Raw genomic sequence first — 11,969 nt, 5'->3', positions numbered from 1 at the left:
TCTCTCTTTCTTTCTTTCTTTCTTTCTTTCTTTCTTTCTTTCTTTCTTTCTTTCTTTCTTTCTTTCTGTGTTTGGTACAGGGTCTCACCATGGAGATCAGACTCGTAGTGATTCTCCTGTTTTCGGTCTCCCAAGAGCTGGGAGATTACAGCTGCACACCACCACGCTCAGTCTCTGGACTGTTGGGGGTTTTTTGGTTTTTGTTTGTTTGTTTTTTGGCAGAACAGGGGATTGAACTCAGGCCCTTACGCTTGCCAGGCAAGCGCTTATTCTACTGAGCTATCTCCCCAGCCCCATTCTCAGTATCAATCACCCTCTCAGCAAGCCCCATGGGTGGGGCTGGCACGGCAGGCTAGGGATCGAACCCCGACTGCTGTGCCCTGCCTAAGCAGTCATTTTACTCCACTGAGCTATCTGGCCGGCTCCATTTCTATTTCATTAAAGCTTTCCCTATCCCATGTCTCCAGTCGGGGGGGGGGGGTGATTCCCATACACACTGGCCAGAATAAATATGCTGATTGACTTGGTGCTTTTTCTCCAAAACTCTTCTAACCCTTTTCTGTAATTATTTGCTTTTTGAAGCCAGCTCCTTGAAATACAGAAGTGGTGATGCAGGTGGGTGGAAAAGTGCAGCTGCTGCATTAAGCAGGAGGCTCAGTGGAGAGAACAACAAAAGGAAGGAGATCTAGATTCTGGTCTCTCCTGTGTCACCTGTACTCTCCTGTACAAAAGATGGATGTCTTTGAGTCTTAGTTGCCCTTTCTGTAAAATAAGGATAATACTTTTAGAATTTTAAATCTGTGGAAGCAAATCATAATGACAGCAACAACAACTCCAGCTACTACTGCCATTAGTGTGTGTGCCAGGCACTCTGCCAAAGACTTTAAGTGGATTATTTTATTTAATCTTTGCCATCATCCAGTGATCTATTGTTCAAAGGAGAAAGCTGTCTGCAGCACATAGCTAATGAACAGTGAAGTCATAACTGCAAGCCCACAGGGTCGCAGGGCTGAGCTGGGAGTGAAACCCAGGGTTTCAAGCACCGTTTCTCCAGCCCACTGTCTCTTGTTAAAGCTGAAAAGATAAGAAAAGGTAACTTGACTGCAAGCAGTAAGACCCCATGGAATGAGAAAAAAATTAATCACTTTAATTGAAAGAGCTCAGAAACAACTTGGTCCAAAGACATGAAATTTGAACCAGACTGTCTTCTTTGACCTCTCAACTCCAGGCCGCCTGGCATTTCCCTCATCATTGTTTGTGACCCTAGAAAATGCTTTTTTTACCTACAGCAAAAATTTATGAAGTAGTTTTACAGTCTCCAGTATGGTTCAGTTAGTAGTCTCTGCCATGCTTTACTAAACTACAGTCTAGTGAACATGCAATCACAGTATCTTTGGATCACTATTTTTAATAAATTCTTTTTAATTATAGCATTAAACCCAGATCTGATGTTCCCATTTTGGACCTCAGCCAAACTGCAAGAGCCTCATGGGGAAAAGGTGTGCATTAAGCTAGTGGACTCACCCCAGTTGCTTCAACTTTAGGCTCTGCATCCCCAAATTTAGAACCCCAGGAATAGGGCCCTTTGGTGGGAGTGGCAGGTAAAAAAAACTTACATTTTTCTTGCTGTCCCCATTGATTCCACCCACATTTACGCTTCCCTGGGTTTGTGGTTGGGCTGGGAGAGGGCAGCTGGCAGTACTAGGGTGCATGTAGGGCCCACCTGTGTGAAGCACGCGCTCTGCCACTGAGCTACAACCCCAGACCGCCTAAACACTTAACCTCTTTCTTTCTTCCTTTCCCTTCCTCTTCATTTCTTTTTCCCCTGTGGTGCTGGGTGTGGCACATGGGCCTTATGTGTAACAGTCAAGCAGTCCCTCGGTTGTCCTTTAAGAGTAGAAACTCTGTAATACAGTCTTTCATCATGTTATACAATATAGTAATGTCATATGATAATTGTCAGCAGGATTTAAAAAGTGGTCACTTAATTTAGTAAATCTGAGTTTCAGAATTTTCATTGAAATAGTCATAGGGGCTGGGGAGATGGCTCAGTAGAATAAGCACTTGCCTAGCAAGGGCCTGAGTTCAATCCCCAGTTCCACCCAAAAAAAAAAAAAAAAAAAAAATAAGACTGTAATCAGACAAAAAGAATCTTAAAAGTTGAGCATTCTTCATTTTTTGGTCTGCAGTTGGCCTTTCTGATTACTACGTTTCTCTTTCTAGGCATTAGTAAGGATAAAGTGCTTTTTAAGTTTAGCATGTACTAGCCAGGTGTGGTGGTGCATCTCACAATCCCAGCACTTGGAAGGCTGAAGCAGAAGGGTCACTGCAAGTTCATAGACCAGCTTGGGCTACAAAACGAGCTCAAGGCCAGCCTTAACTGAATAGCGAGACCCTGTCTCAAAAAAGACCAAAATCAAAATTACTTTATTAAAAATCTGTGCATTCTGTTTTTATATAAAGATGCTCTCATCAGGGTTTTTTTTTTTTTCTTTTTCAGTAGAAAAAGTTCAGAAATATCCTCAGCCTATAAAAATGAGGAAATAATTATGTAAACGAACATATTCCCTTCAATGGAACAGTCATTTAGGTTTTTTTTTTTTTTTTGCAGAACCGGGGACTGAACTCAGGCCCTTACGCTTGCCAGGGAAGCGCTTATTCCACTGAGCCATCTCCCTGGCCCTAGAATTTTTTTTAATTAATTAATTTATTTATTTATTTATTTGTGTGTGTGTGTGTGTGTGTGTGTGGCCAGCTCAGCCCACCAGGGGGCGGGGCCGGCTGGCATGCGGTGCTGGGTGACTGAACCGCGGTCCCTGTGCTTTGTTGAGCTTGTTCTAAGTAGGTGCCTTAGACCACTGAGCCATCTCACCAGCCCCTCTAGAATTGTTTTTACTAAGAGGTTTTAATAACAAACTGCAGTAAGATACAGTTATATATATATATATATATATATATATATATATATTACAAACAAAACTCTAGTTTTTTAAATTAAGCACACACATAAAATCAGTCTGAAATGAAAATATCCAAAAATAATAGTTATTATCCAGGTATAGTGGCCAAAGCCTGTAATCCTAGCTACCTTGGAGTTTGAAGCAAGAAGATCACAAGTGTAAGTCCCACAGGAGCAATTTAATAAAACCTTGTCCCAAAATAAAGAATAAAAAGGGTTGGGGTTGTAGCTTAGTGGTAGAACCTTGCCTGGCATGTGTGATTCAATGTGTAGAATACCTGCCCCCAAAAGGTGGTTAGGTATATAGGTTTGTGCTTATATAGTTACCCATAATGTACAGTTATCTATATATTCTTATGTAGCTTATATGTTTTTAGTCTTGCATGGGCTAGTGTAATAATCTAAAAGGCACATGTATTTGTATATGTAAATTTTAATGTAATCACCTGATATTTTAGCCATTTAGAGTTCAACTATCTTAAAAATCTGGAATGAAGCTAAGATCCTGGAAATGATAAAAAAAAAAAAGTAATAACTCTGGGAAGTTAAAATAACATGTCAGGCTGGGCACAGTGGCACGTTAAAACTGCATAGTGAAACTGTCAAAAAAAGCCAAAAAATAAAATAAAATGTCAGAACCCTTTACAATAAAGTGTGCTCTGCTAGACCCTGCCTACTGTTTACTGCATAGTTCTCAAGACTTCAGTTTTAGAAGAACATAGCAGATAAACAGCAGAGTATTTTTTTAAATGAGTAGAGAAGCCATTGCTGACAGGAGCCCTGATACAGCCATGCCGCACCCCAGTAGTGAGAGGGATCATGGAAAAACTCCAACTTGGAGAAACAGGTCATGGAAAACTCCTGAGCTCCTTACTATGTCATGGCTTGGTAGTGTTGGCCTAATAAAGGCCCAGACTCACCAAGAAAATACTGTTTTTATTCAGATTTTTTAAATTGTAAGAAAGGTTTAATTAAAAGAAAAAAAAAAGTAATCCCAACTCTTGGGAGGCTGTAAACAGGTGGATCACTATGAGTCTGATCTAGTAGTGAGACCCCGAACACCCTGTAGACCCTTCCCTAAAATTTAAAAAAAAAAAATTTAAAACTTCATCTCACATAACTAAAAACAGTAGGCCCCTCAAATTCAAAACCCCCATCCAAAAGTGGCATTTGAGATGAATATGCACTTCTCAGAGGAAGAAATACAAATGGCAAGTAAATATATAAAAAAAAGTTCAGTGTTATTGGTCACTAGAGAAATGCAAATTAAAACGACACTGAGATTCCATCTCACCCCAGAAAGAGTGGCTAATATCAAGGCGTCGCCAATAACGAATGCTGGAGAGGCTGTGGGGAAAAGGAACCTCTGTGCACTGTTGGTGGGAGTGCAGGCTGATAACAGCCACTGTGGAAGTCAGTGTGGAGACTCCTTCGCAGCTAGGATTGGAGATCCCATTTAAGCCAGCTAGTCCCCTTGTGGGTGTTTTTCCAGAAGAACTGAAAACCTCATACCACAGCAGTGTATGTGCACCCGTGTTTTATAGCAGCACAATTTGTTATAGCTAAATCCTGGAAACAACTCAGTTGCCCTTCAACTGCAGAATGGATAAGGAAGATGTGGTATTTTTACACAATGGAGTATTATTCAGCTATTAAACAGGATAAATTTGAGTCTTTTAGACCCACATGTGCAAACATCATATTGTCTCGGTGGTGTGAGAACCTGAAAGAAAAATGGAATCTGAAGAGTACAATAAATACTGGTGGGCTGGGAAGATGGCTCAGTGGAATAAGCTCTTCCCTGGCGAACACAAGGGCCTGAGTTCAATCCCTGGTTCCGCCAAATAAATAAATTAAATAAATAAATACTGGTAAAAGGAAATGAACTTATTCAAAAGGAAGAGTTACTGAGTTGAGAAGAACAGGAGAGGGAGTGGGGGAAAGAGATTTATCTATATATGTAAGCAGGATGGTTTGGACAGCTGTACTGTGCATTTCTGCTGGGCTATGGAAGGAAGCATTAATGCTTTAGTTTGTTTTTTCTCCTTTTTAAAATTGTTTTTCTTTTTTGTCTTAATTTCTTTTTTTTCTTTTTTTTTTTTTTTTTTGCGGAGCTGGGGATTGAACTCAGTCCCTTGCAATTGCCAGGCAAGCGCTTATTCTACTGAGCCATCTCCCCGACCCCCTGTCTTAATTTCTTACACATTTCTTTTTTTCTTCCAATTGTACATGCGTGTATCTGGTAATATGAGTAACTGGTTGGACGATAACACTATGTATTACAAAAAATATTGTGAAATTTATATTACTTTCTTAAGTGAAAAGGACTAAAGCGCCTGCTTAGGCAGAATGCAAGGCCAGGGTTTGATCCCCAGTTTGCTGTGTCGGCCCTGCCCCCGGGGCTCACTGAGGCAGCAATTGAGATTGGGCATGGTGGTGTACTCCTGTAATCCCAGCATTTGGGAGGCTAAAAACAGGATAGTCACCATGAGTCCGATCTATGTAGTGAGACCCTGTAGACCCTGTTGTAAATACCAGAGAGAGAGAAAGAGAATATATGAATGTTTTACTAATAATTTCCCAAGTGGTATCTGATAGTATCATTACATAATACTGAGACTGGGCCTGGTGGTGCATGCCTGGAATCCCAGCACTTGGGAGGCTGTAAACAGGAGGATCACTATGAGTCTGATCTACATTGTGAGACCCTATAGGCCCTGTACTAAATACATTTTTTTTAAAAAGGAAAGAAAGTAGCAGAGTCTCCACCTCTCAGAGCTAGACCCATCCGTGAGTAGAGGAGCCACATGCCAAGCTTAGGGGTAGAGCCAGAGCCCTGTGAGGCGGCACACCACTTGTGAGTACCTTTGGGTGGTGTTCGCAAATCTTAGTTGGATGTGAATCTGGAAGCTCGTGTGGGACACCATAGTCAGACGGGCGCTGGAACCAGAAGAGGCTAGTGTAGTCAGGCGTAGTCAGCTCTGAGCAGCCCATGTGACTCACCTATCTGCCTGCCTTTGTCTGAGGCAGATGTAAGGGTTCTGAGTATGCAGAGCACCTTCTGTATGCTACAAAAATTATACTTGGGAAAATGGCTGTCCCCATTTGCTACTAAGGGGGTGGCCTCACCTTGTGACTCACTTTTCTGGTTTGCAACATTTTTTTTTTTTTTATTCCGGTAAGACAAGAAGATGGAATTGCTGAAAAACAAATTAAACACTAACGCAAGTCAAGTTTTCAGAAACAAAATCACTTAGAACACTTAAGAAACAGGTCAGGGTCTTTAGATGGGACTGCGTTTTATTTGTTCTAAGAACACAGGTCACATTTACATTCTCACTCTGTAGGGAGATACTCCTGCTGCACATGGGCAAAATATGTAAGACTAAAAAAAAAAAGAAGGAAAAACAAAAAAAGAAAAATCACTAAGCAGAGTATAAATGACTCCAGACCATGGAAGAGGCAACCTTCACCTCAAGCAGTGTCTGGTGTGCAACATTAAAGAGCTTTTGTCCTCAAGATCAATGAGGACAATAACAGCCTCACTTCCTTAAGTACAACTAGGTGTGCCCAGGCCTGTACCTCCCACCTGGCCTCTGATGAGAGCCCATTAGAGAAACAGCAGGGTGTGAGGGGCAGGCCTATGGACAGGGGACAGAATCATGCAGGGGAGTGTTGGGTCCTTCATGCTTGACTTCCAGGAGCTCTTAGCCACTGGTCTCTCAGCCCAGCCAGCAAGCTCCTTCCCTTTGAGGGCTGCGCCCTGGTGCTGCCCAGACCTCCTGGGCGTGTGCCCGCACAGCAGACTGTCTGGGTGGTGCTGACACTCTGCTTGCCTCTTCAGCCTAGGAGTCAGTTGGAGAGGGGCACTGTCAGCAGGTGGGAGAATTAAAACAAGACTCAGGGAAATATGCAGCTTACTCAATTGCTGTGAATTTTGACAACATACTAAGTACAAACCTAGATTAAGGCCGGCAGATTTTGCTTGGTTTTGTTCTGTTTTTTTTTTTTTTTTTTTTGAGAACTAAAAACAGTAATTTACTGATCTACTTTCCCACTGTGATAAGCACCCAGTGACCACCCTTAATTATGAAATCTCTCTTGGCACCCATTCTTAGAGTCAAGCAAGAGGCCTGTGGATTAGAAGACTTGTGGTTGCCCAGGCTCCAGGGAATAACCTTTGCTGGGGTGTCTGAGACCGTAGTGTAACCCAGCATCAGGACAAATCTGAGGCAGAGGGGCTGTGAGCTACTTTCAGAGCTGTGCCTGGATGCAGGTAGAGATGAACCCTTCTTCTTGTAAATGTACATTGAGTATGCTGCATTGTTTTTGAAGGAAGCTCCCAGAGTTGAACCCAGCACTTACTGCCATTGTAATTTGTCAATCTGTCGTTTGAGCAATCACAGAGATCTTTCTCCTGCAACACTGGAAGCACGTTGGAAGCAGAGCTGTTGTGTTTTGCCTGTGTCTCTTTCCTGCATGCCCACCCAGGCCTAGTGTCTGTGATGACCAGCTGGTGGGGGACGGGGCTGTCTTGATTCCTGCTTCACAGCTGCCCTTTTACAGCCACTCAGTGTGTCCACATTTCCTCATCTAAAGAACACAAATTAAATGATTCTTCTGTTTGTGCCTCTGTCTGCCTCGCAACCCAATCTGGGCATATAACTCATAGTTTATATGATTTCAACCACATGTAATTATTTATGATCAAAAAGTACAGTGAATGATTAAAATATCTTTTAGACTTTATTGATAAAAGCCACATTTCCATTAATCCCCTTCACTTTAGACACACTTGTCCTGTCAGTTCTAGAAGCCTTCTTTTATGAGTGTCTTTAGTTACACTGTTGTGGCTGCCTTGATATCCTGAATTGATTTACAGTGTGGAGTTAATTCATAGTCATTTAGACTTTGGGAAAGAGCCAGAGTCAAACGGTGCCAGATCTGGTGAATAAGGTGGATGGGGATGCACGATAATGTTTTACAAGCCTGTCTTTCTGTTAGATGGCACTTGTAGAGACTTCATCGTATTTTTTATCACACCTCGTAAAGACATTCGCGGAAGAGGACTTCCAGAACTGCTTCAGAAAGGAGCAAGAATGATGGGATAAGTGTGTTCAAAGCAAGAGGAGTGTTCTGAGGAAGGGTTAATGACAGTGTGTCTTTCACTATAATAACTTTTTTATTTGAATTACACACCATATTTTGTGATCCACTCTTCTATAACAATACCTAGAACTGTGATCTGGGGTGGCTAAGCCAGTCACAGTCTGTAATGTAACCATCCTTTCCAGAGACTGGGTACTCCATTGCCATTAACTGATTATTATTTATTATTTCAAATTTAAGTGCAGTAATGTGTAGCCTGCTTTCTTGACAAAAGTTTTTGTAAGGACTAAGCAAAATGATGTATTTGAAATTAATTCCAAAACCGTAAAGTTGGACCAGGGAGATAGCTCAGTAGAATAAGTGCTTGCCTGGCAAGCTCGGGGTCCTGAGATCAATCCCTTGTACCACAAAACAAAACAAAACAAAAAAAAAAAAAAAACCCATAAAGTTTAATATAGCTGAATAGTGATTATTATTGCTGGCTCAAAGGTATCTTCCTGGGGAGTAACTCAGGCTCGAAAGAAAGTGCTGAATACTAAGTCTTAAGCACTGTGTGTGGCTGGTCTTACCAAAAAGAAAGCATTGGGCTGGAGAGATAGCTCAGTGGTCTAAAGCCCCTGCTTAGACGAGGTAGGGGGAGGGGGAGAGAGGGAGAGCATTTCCCAAGTGAATTTTTTCATTTAAAAGACCCCTTGGAAGGCGCTTCTCTGCCAAATCTCTGACGGTAGGATGTTCAGCATTTAGGTCTTGGAAAGGAGCTTTAGTGCCCCCTTGTCACTGCTGCCCTGAATTATGGTAGGCAAGCCATTTAACTTATCTGCCTAAGGACGATGGCTGCTTCATGAGAGAGAAAAGAATGGAATGTTAAAAATAAGAAGAAAAGTTGATAGCCCGCAGATCCCAGTGGAGTTGATCACACCTTTCTTGTACTTCTGTTTCCAGAGCCGGACCCTCTGCTTCCTTCAGCTCTCCTCACCTGTCGTGGCTTCTCATCCCCATCCGACTCCTTAAATACATACTGAGTGTACTGCGTTCTTTCTAAAGGAAGTTCCCAGAGCTGAACCCAGCATGCTTCGTGTTGTTTCTTATATTTAGACTCTATTAAATACTGCCTAAGACTGATTATTACCTCATTTTATTTTCTCTAATCTAGAATATGCTGTTCCCTATCTCTGGACTCCGAAGGCTTAAGCTCATTTCTGAAGCAGAATGTAACTTCTCATTTTTGTTTTGTCTTACAGTGACAGACATCACACTTCCAGTGCAATCCCTGTTCCAAAGAGACAAAGCTCCATTTTTGGGGGTGCAGATGTAGGCTTCTCTGGGGGGATCCCATCACCAGAGAAAGGACATCGAAAACGAGCGAGCTCAGAAAATGAGAGACTCCAGTACAAAACCCCTCCGTCCAGTTACAACTCAGCGTTAGCGCAGCCAGTGACCACCATCCCTTCTGTGGGAGAGTCTGAGAGAAAGACAGCGTCTCTGTCCTCTTCCTTGGATACCTCCTTGGACTTCTCCAAAGAAAATCAGAAAAAAGGAGTGGATTTTGGTGACAGCTTGAACGGCAGCCACGTGAGTGTAAACCCAAGCCAAGAACGAGGAGAAGCCCTCTCTGAGCGCCCGGCCACAGTCAACGGCACCCTACTGCCTGGGGAGCAGGCCGGCTCTGCCAGTGTCCAGCCCCCAGGTGAGTTCCACCCAGCCTCAGGAGCGGAGGTCTGCTGTACTGTGGAGCAGGCAGAAGAGATCATCGGGCTGGAAGCCACGGGCTTCACCGCAGGCGACCAAATAGAAGCATTTAACTGCATCCCGGTGGACAGCGCTGTAGCAGTGGAGTGTGACGAACAAGTTCTGGGAGAATTTGAAGAGTTCTCCCGAAGGATCTATGCGCTGAATGAAAACGTGTCCAGCTTCCGCCGGCCACGCAGGAGCTCTGATAAGTGAAGTGAGCGGACAGACAGTACAACCAGGGCAGGGTCACTGCACAACAGAGGGATAAAGCTGCACTTACCCTTTGTAGTAATTATGACACACCGTGAATATTAATGGAGGATATTCCTCAGAAACACAGACTTTGGGACTAGAGGAGGGCCTCGGGATCACTGGGTATCAGTGGCCAGACAAAGATTTTGCTTTCAGGGTTTGCTTTTTGGGCCTGATAATTGTTTTAAGGCAAAGGCACTCTCTAGTTGAAAGAGCTTATAGCTCAAATCACCTTATAGGCATTTGTCTGCTTTTTATTTACATTTATATGTCATGCTGAGAGGGAAGATGATAATATATAAATAATATAATAAACTCACCTTTAGTTTCTCATAGGCATTTGCCCTCCCCACAGTTTATAAAACTTGGAGAAGATGGAATATTCAGAAACAACTTTCCACCATTTAGTGAAGGATCTGTGGCTCTCTCTCTCCTTATCCCCAAGTTCCCGTGCCCCTGCCCTTTCCCCCAGGGATTACAGTAAAGGAGCCTGTAGACCTCTTCCCAGGGGATGGGCCATGCATCCCGAAGACCAAGCACATTGGATTCACTGGTCTAAAACCCAGTCACAAAGAACTATGACCTTTTACCTCTTCTACTGTCCCCTCAGAGTGGCCTTGGAATAGATCAAAACCTGCCTGCAGTGGATTCAGGGAACTCTCAGGGTCCCAAGGTTATTGCAGTCCAGTGTCACCCAGTTCCCTTTCCTTTGGGAACCAGAGTTTCTGTCTGGGCAGGTGCTGTGGTCCAAAACTAGGCATGCTTCTGGCAATACATTTACCAGACAAAAATTCCTACATATAAGCCCCATATTAATTTATTAAATTGCAATCAAAGGAAGGCATTTTATATGACAATATATAAAGTTCAGGCAGTCCAGTGTGCAAACTGCAAAGCAGTTGAGATAGTTGGATTAAGAGACTAGATGAGGCATTGAATAGTATTTGTATGTGTGCAATTTCATAAATATTAAATTATGTTTTTGAAGTCCAGTTGTTGTTCCTGCAGATCTCATTTGCTGTTGCTTTAAAGGTTATGTACCCAAGGACATTGCCTCAGGGTTGCAAGCTCTTTTAAAAAAATTTATCCATATATCAATGTATTATATAGAAGAATAAAAATGGAATTTACTTCACCCAACCTGATTTTTCCCCCAGCCTTGAAATTTCTATGAAATCATGTCTCCTTATGATACATCATGATAAGGCTAGCCTGAACAAAAGCCCTGGCTGTTCACATATTGTGTATAGCGACACACGTTCTTCACAGGTATACTCCCCAGTAGCTGTTTTTGTCCTGTATAGCAGTTTAACTCATAGGTCTCATAATCATTTTAATACTAGGAGCAAGCATTCCTGGACTCAGTTTTAATTGATAGCTACAGTGTTAAATAGGCTAGTTCATGTTACTTTCCACATTAAAAAAAAAAAAAAAAAAAAAGCAAATTCAATATTAAATATCCTGCCTGCCCTTTCTCCGCTTGGAAACTGTCTTGATCTGAGGAAATCCTTCTCGTCCCACATGGAGAGATGCAGCTCCCTCAGACCTTGAGCAGAGGCCACCTGGAGCAGGAGCTGCTTTGTTATTCATTGTAAAGCCAGAGGTTTTAGAGAGTCGCCATCTTGGATATATACACCTCATGCTGTGGGAAACAACATGTAGAAAAGAAAAAGGTATTTGGCAGTCCGTGTTAGTATTAAAGCATGAAAATCAAATCTCCTGAAGTTAGTGGTCTCCCCACATGGGGAGCCAAGCTCAGTCAAGATGCATTTAGTTGCAGGCCCTGGGCCAGCCTCACACCCTCCAGCTGAGGGAGCATGCACAGGCTGCCCGCCGCTGGCAGGCCTGGAGCTCTGGGCTCTTTGCACCGGTCCTGCGTCATAGACCCTTGGGCCTGGGCTTTGGTGGCTTTGTACAT

At 42.8% G+C, this 11,969-nt stretch overlaps 1 protein-coding gene across 4 annotated transcripts in view; it reads left to right on the top strand.

Moving 5' to 3' along the window:
- Uvrag (UV radiation resistance associated) overlaps positions 1 to 11,485 on the top strand; it is a 379,986-nt gene extending 368,501 nt beyond the window's left edge. For all 4 annotated transcript variants that reach the window (XM_023716656.1, XM_023716655.1, XM_023716657.1 and 1 more), the window contains one exon: positions 9,310 to 11,485. In XM_023716656.1, the coding sequence (XP_023572424.1) occupies positions 9,310 to 10,012 (703 nt within the window). In that variant the 3' untranslated portion in view covers positions 10,013 to 11,485. The remainder of the gene's footprint in view (positions 1 to 9,309) is intronic.
- The last annotated feature ends 484 nt before the right edge of the window (positions 11,486 to 11,969 follow it).

This window comes from Octodon degus, unplaced genomic scaffold (genome assembly GCF_000260255.1).
Source record: "Octodon degus isolate 3935 unplaced genomic scaffold, OctDeg1.0 scaffold00049, whole genome shotgun sequence".
Lineage (NCBI taxonomy): Eukaryota > Metazoa > Chordata > Mammalia > Rodentia > Octodontidae > Octodon > Octodon degus.
The sequence above is the reverse complement of the archived record's forward strand: the minus strand, read 5'-3'. Positions and strand labels throughout refer to the sequence as shown.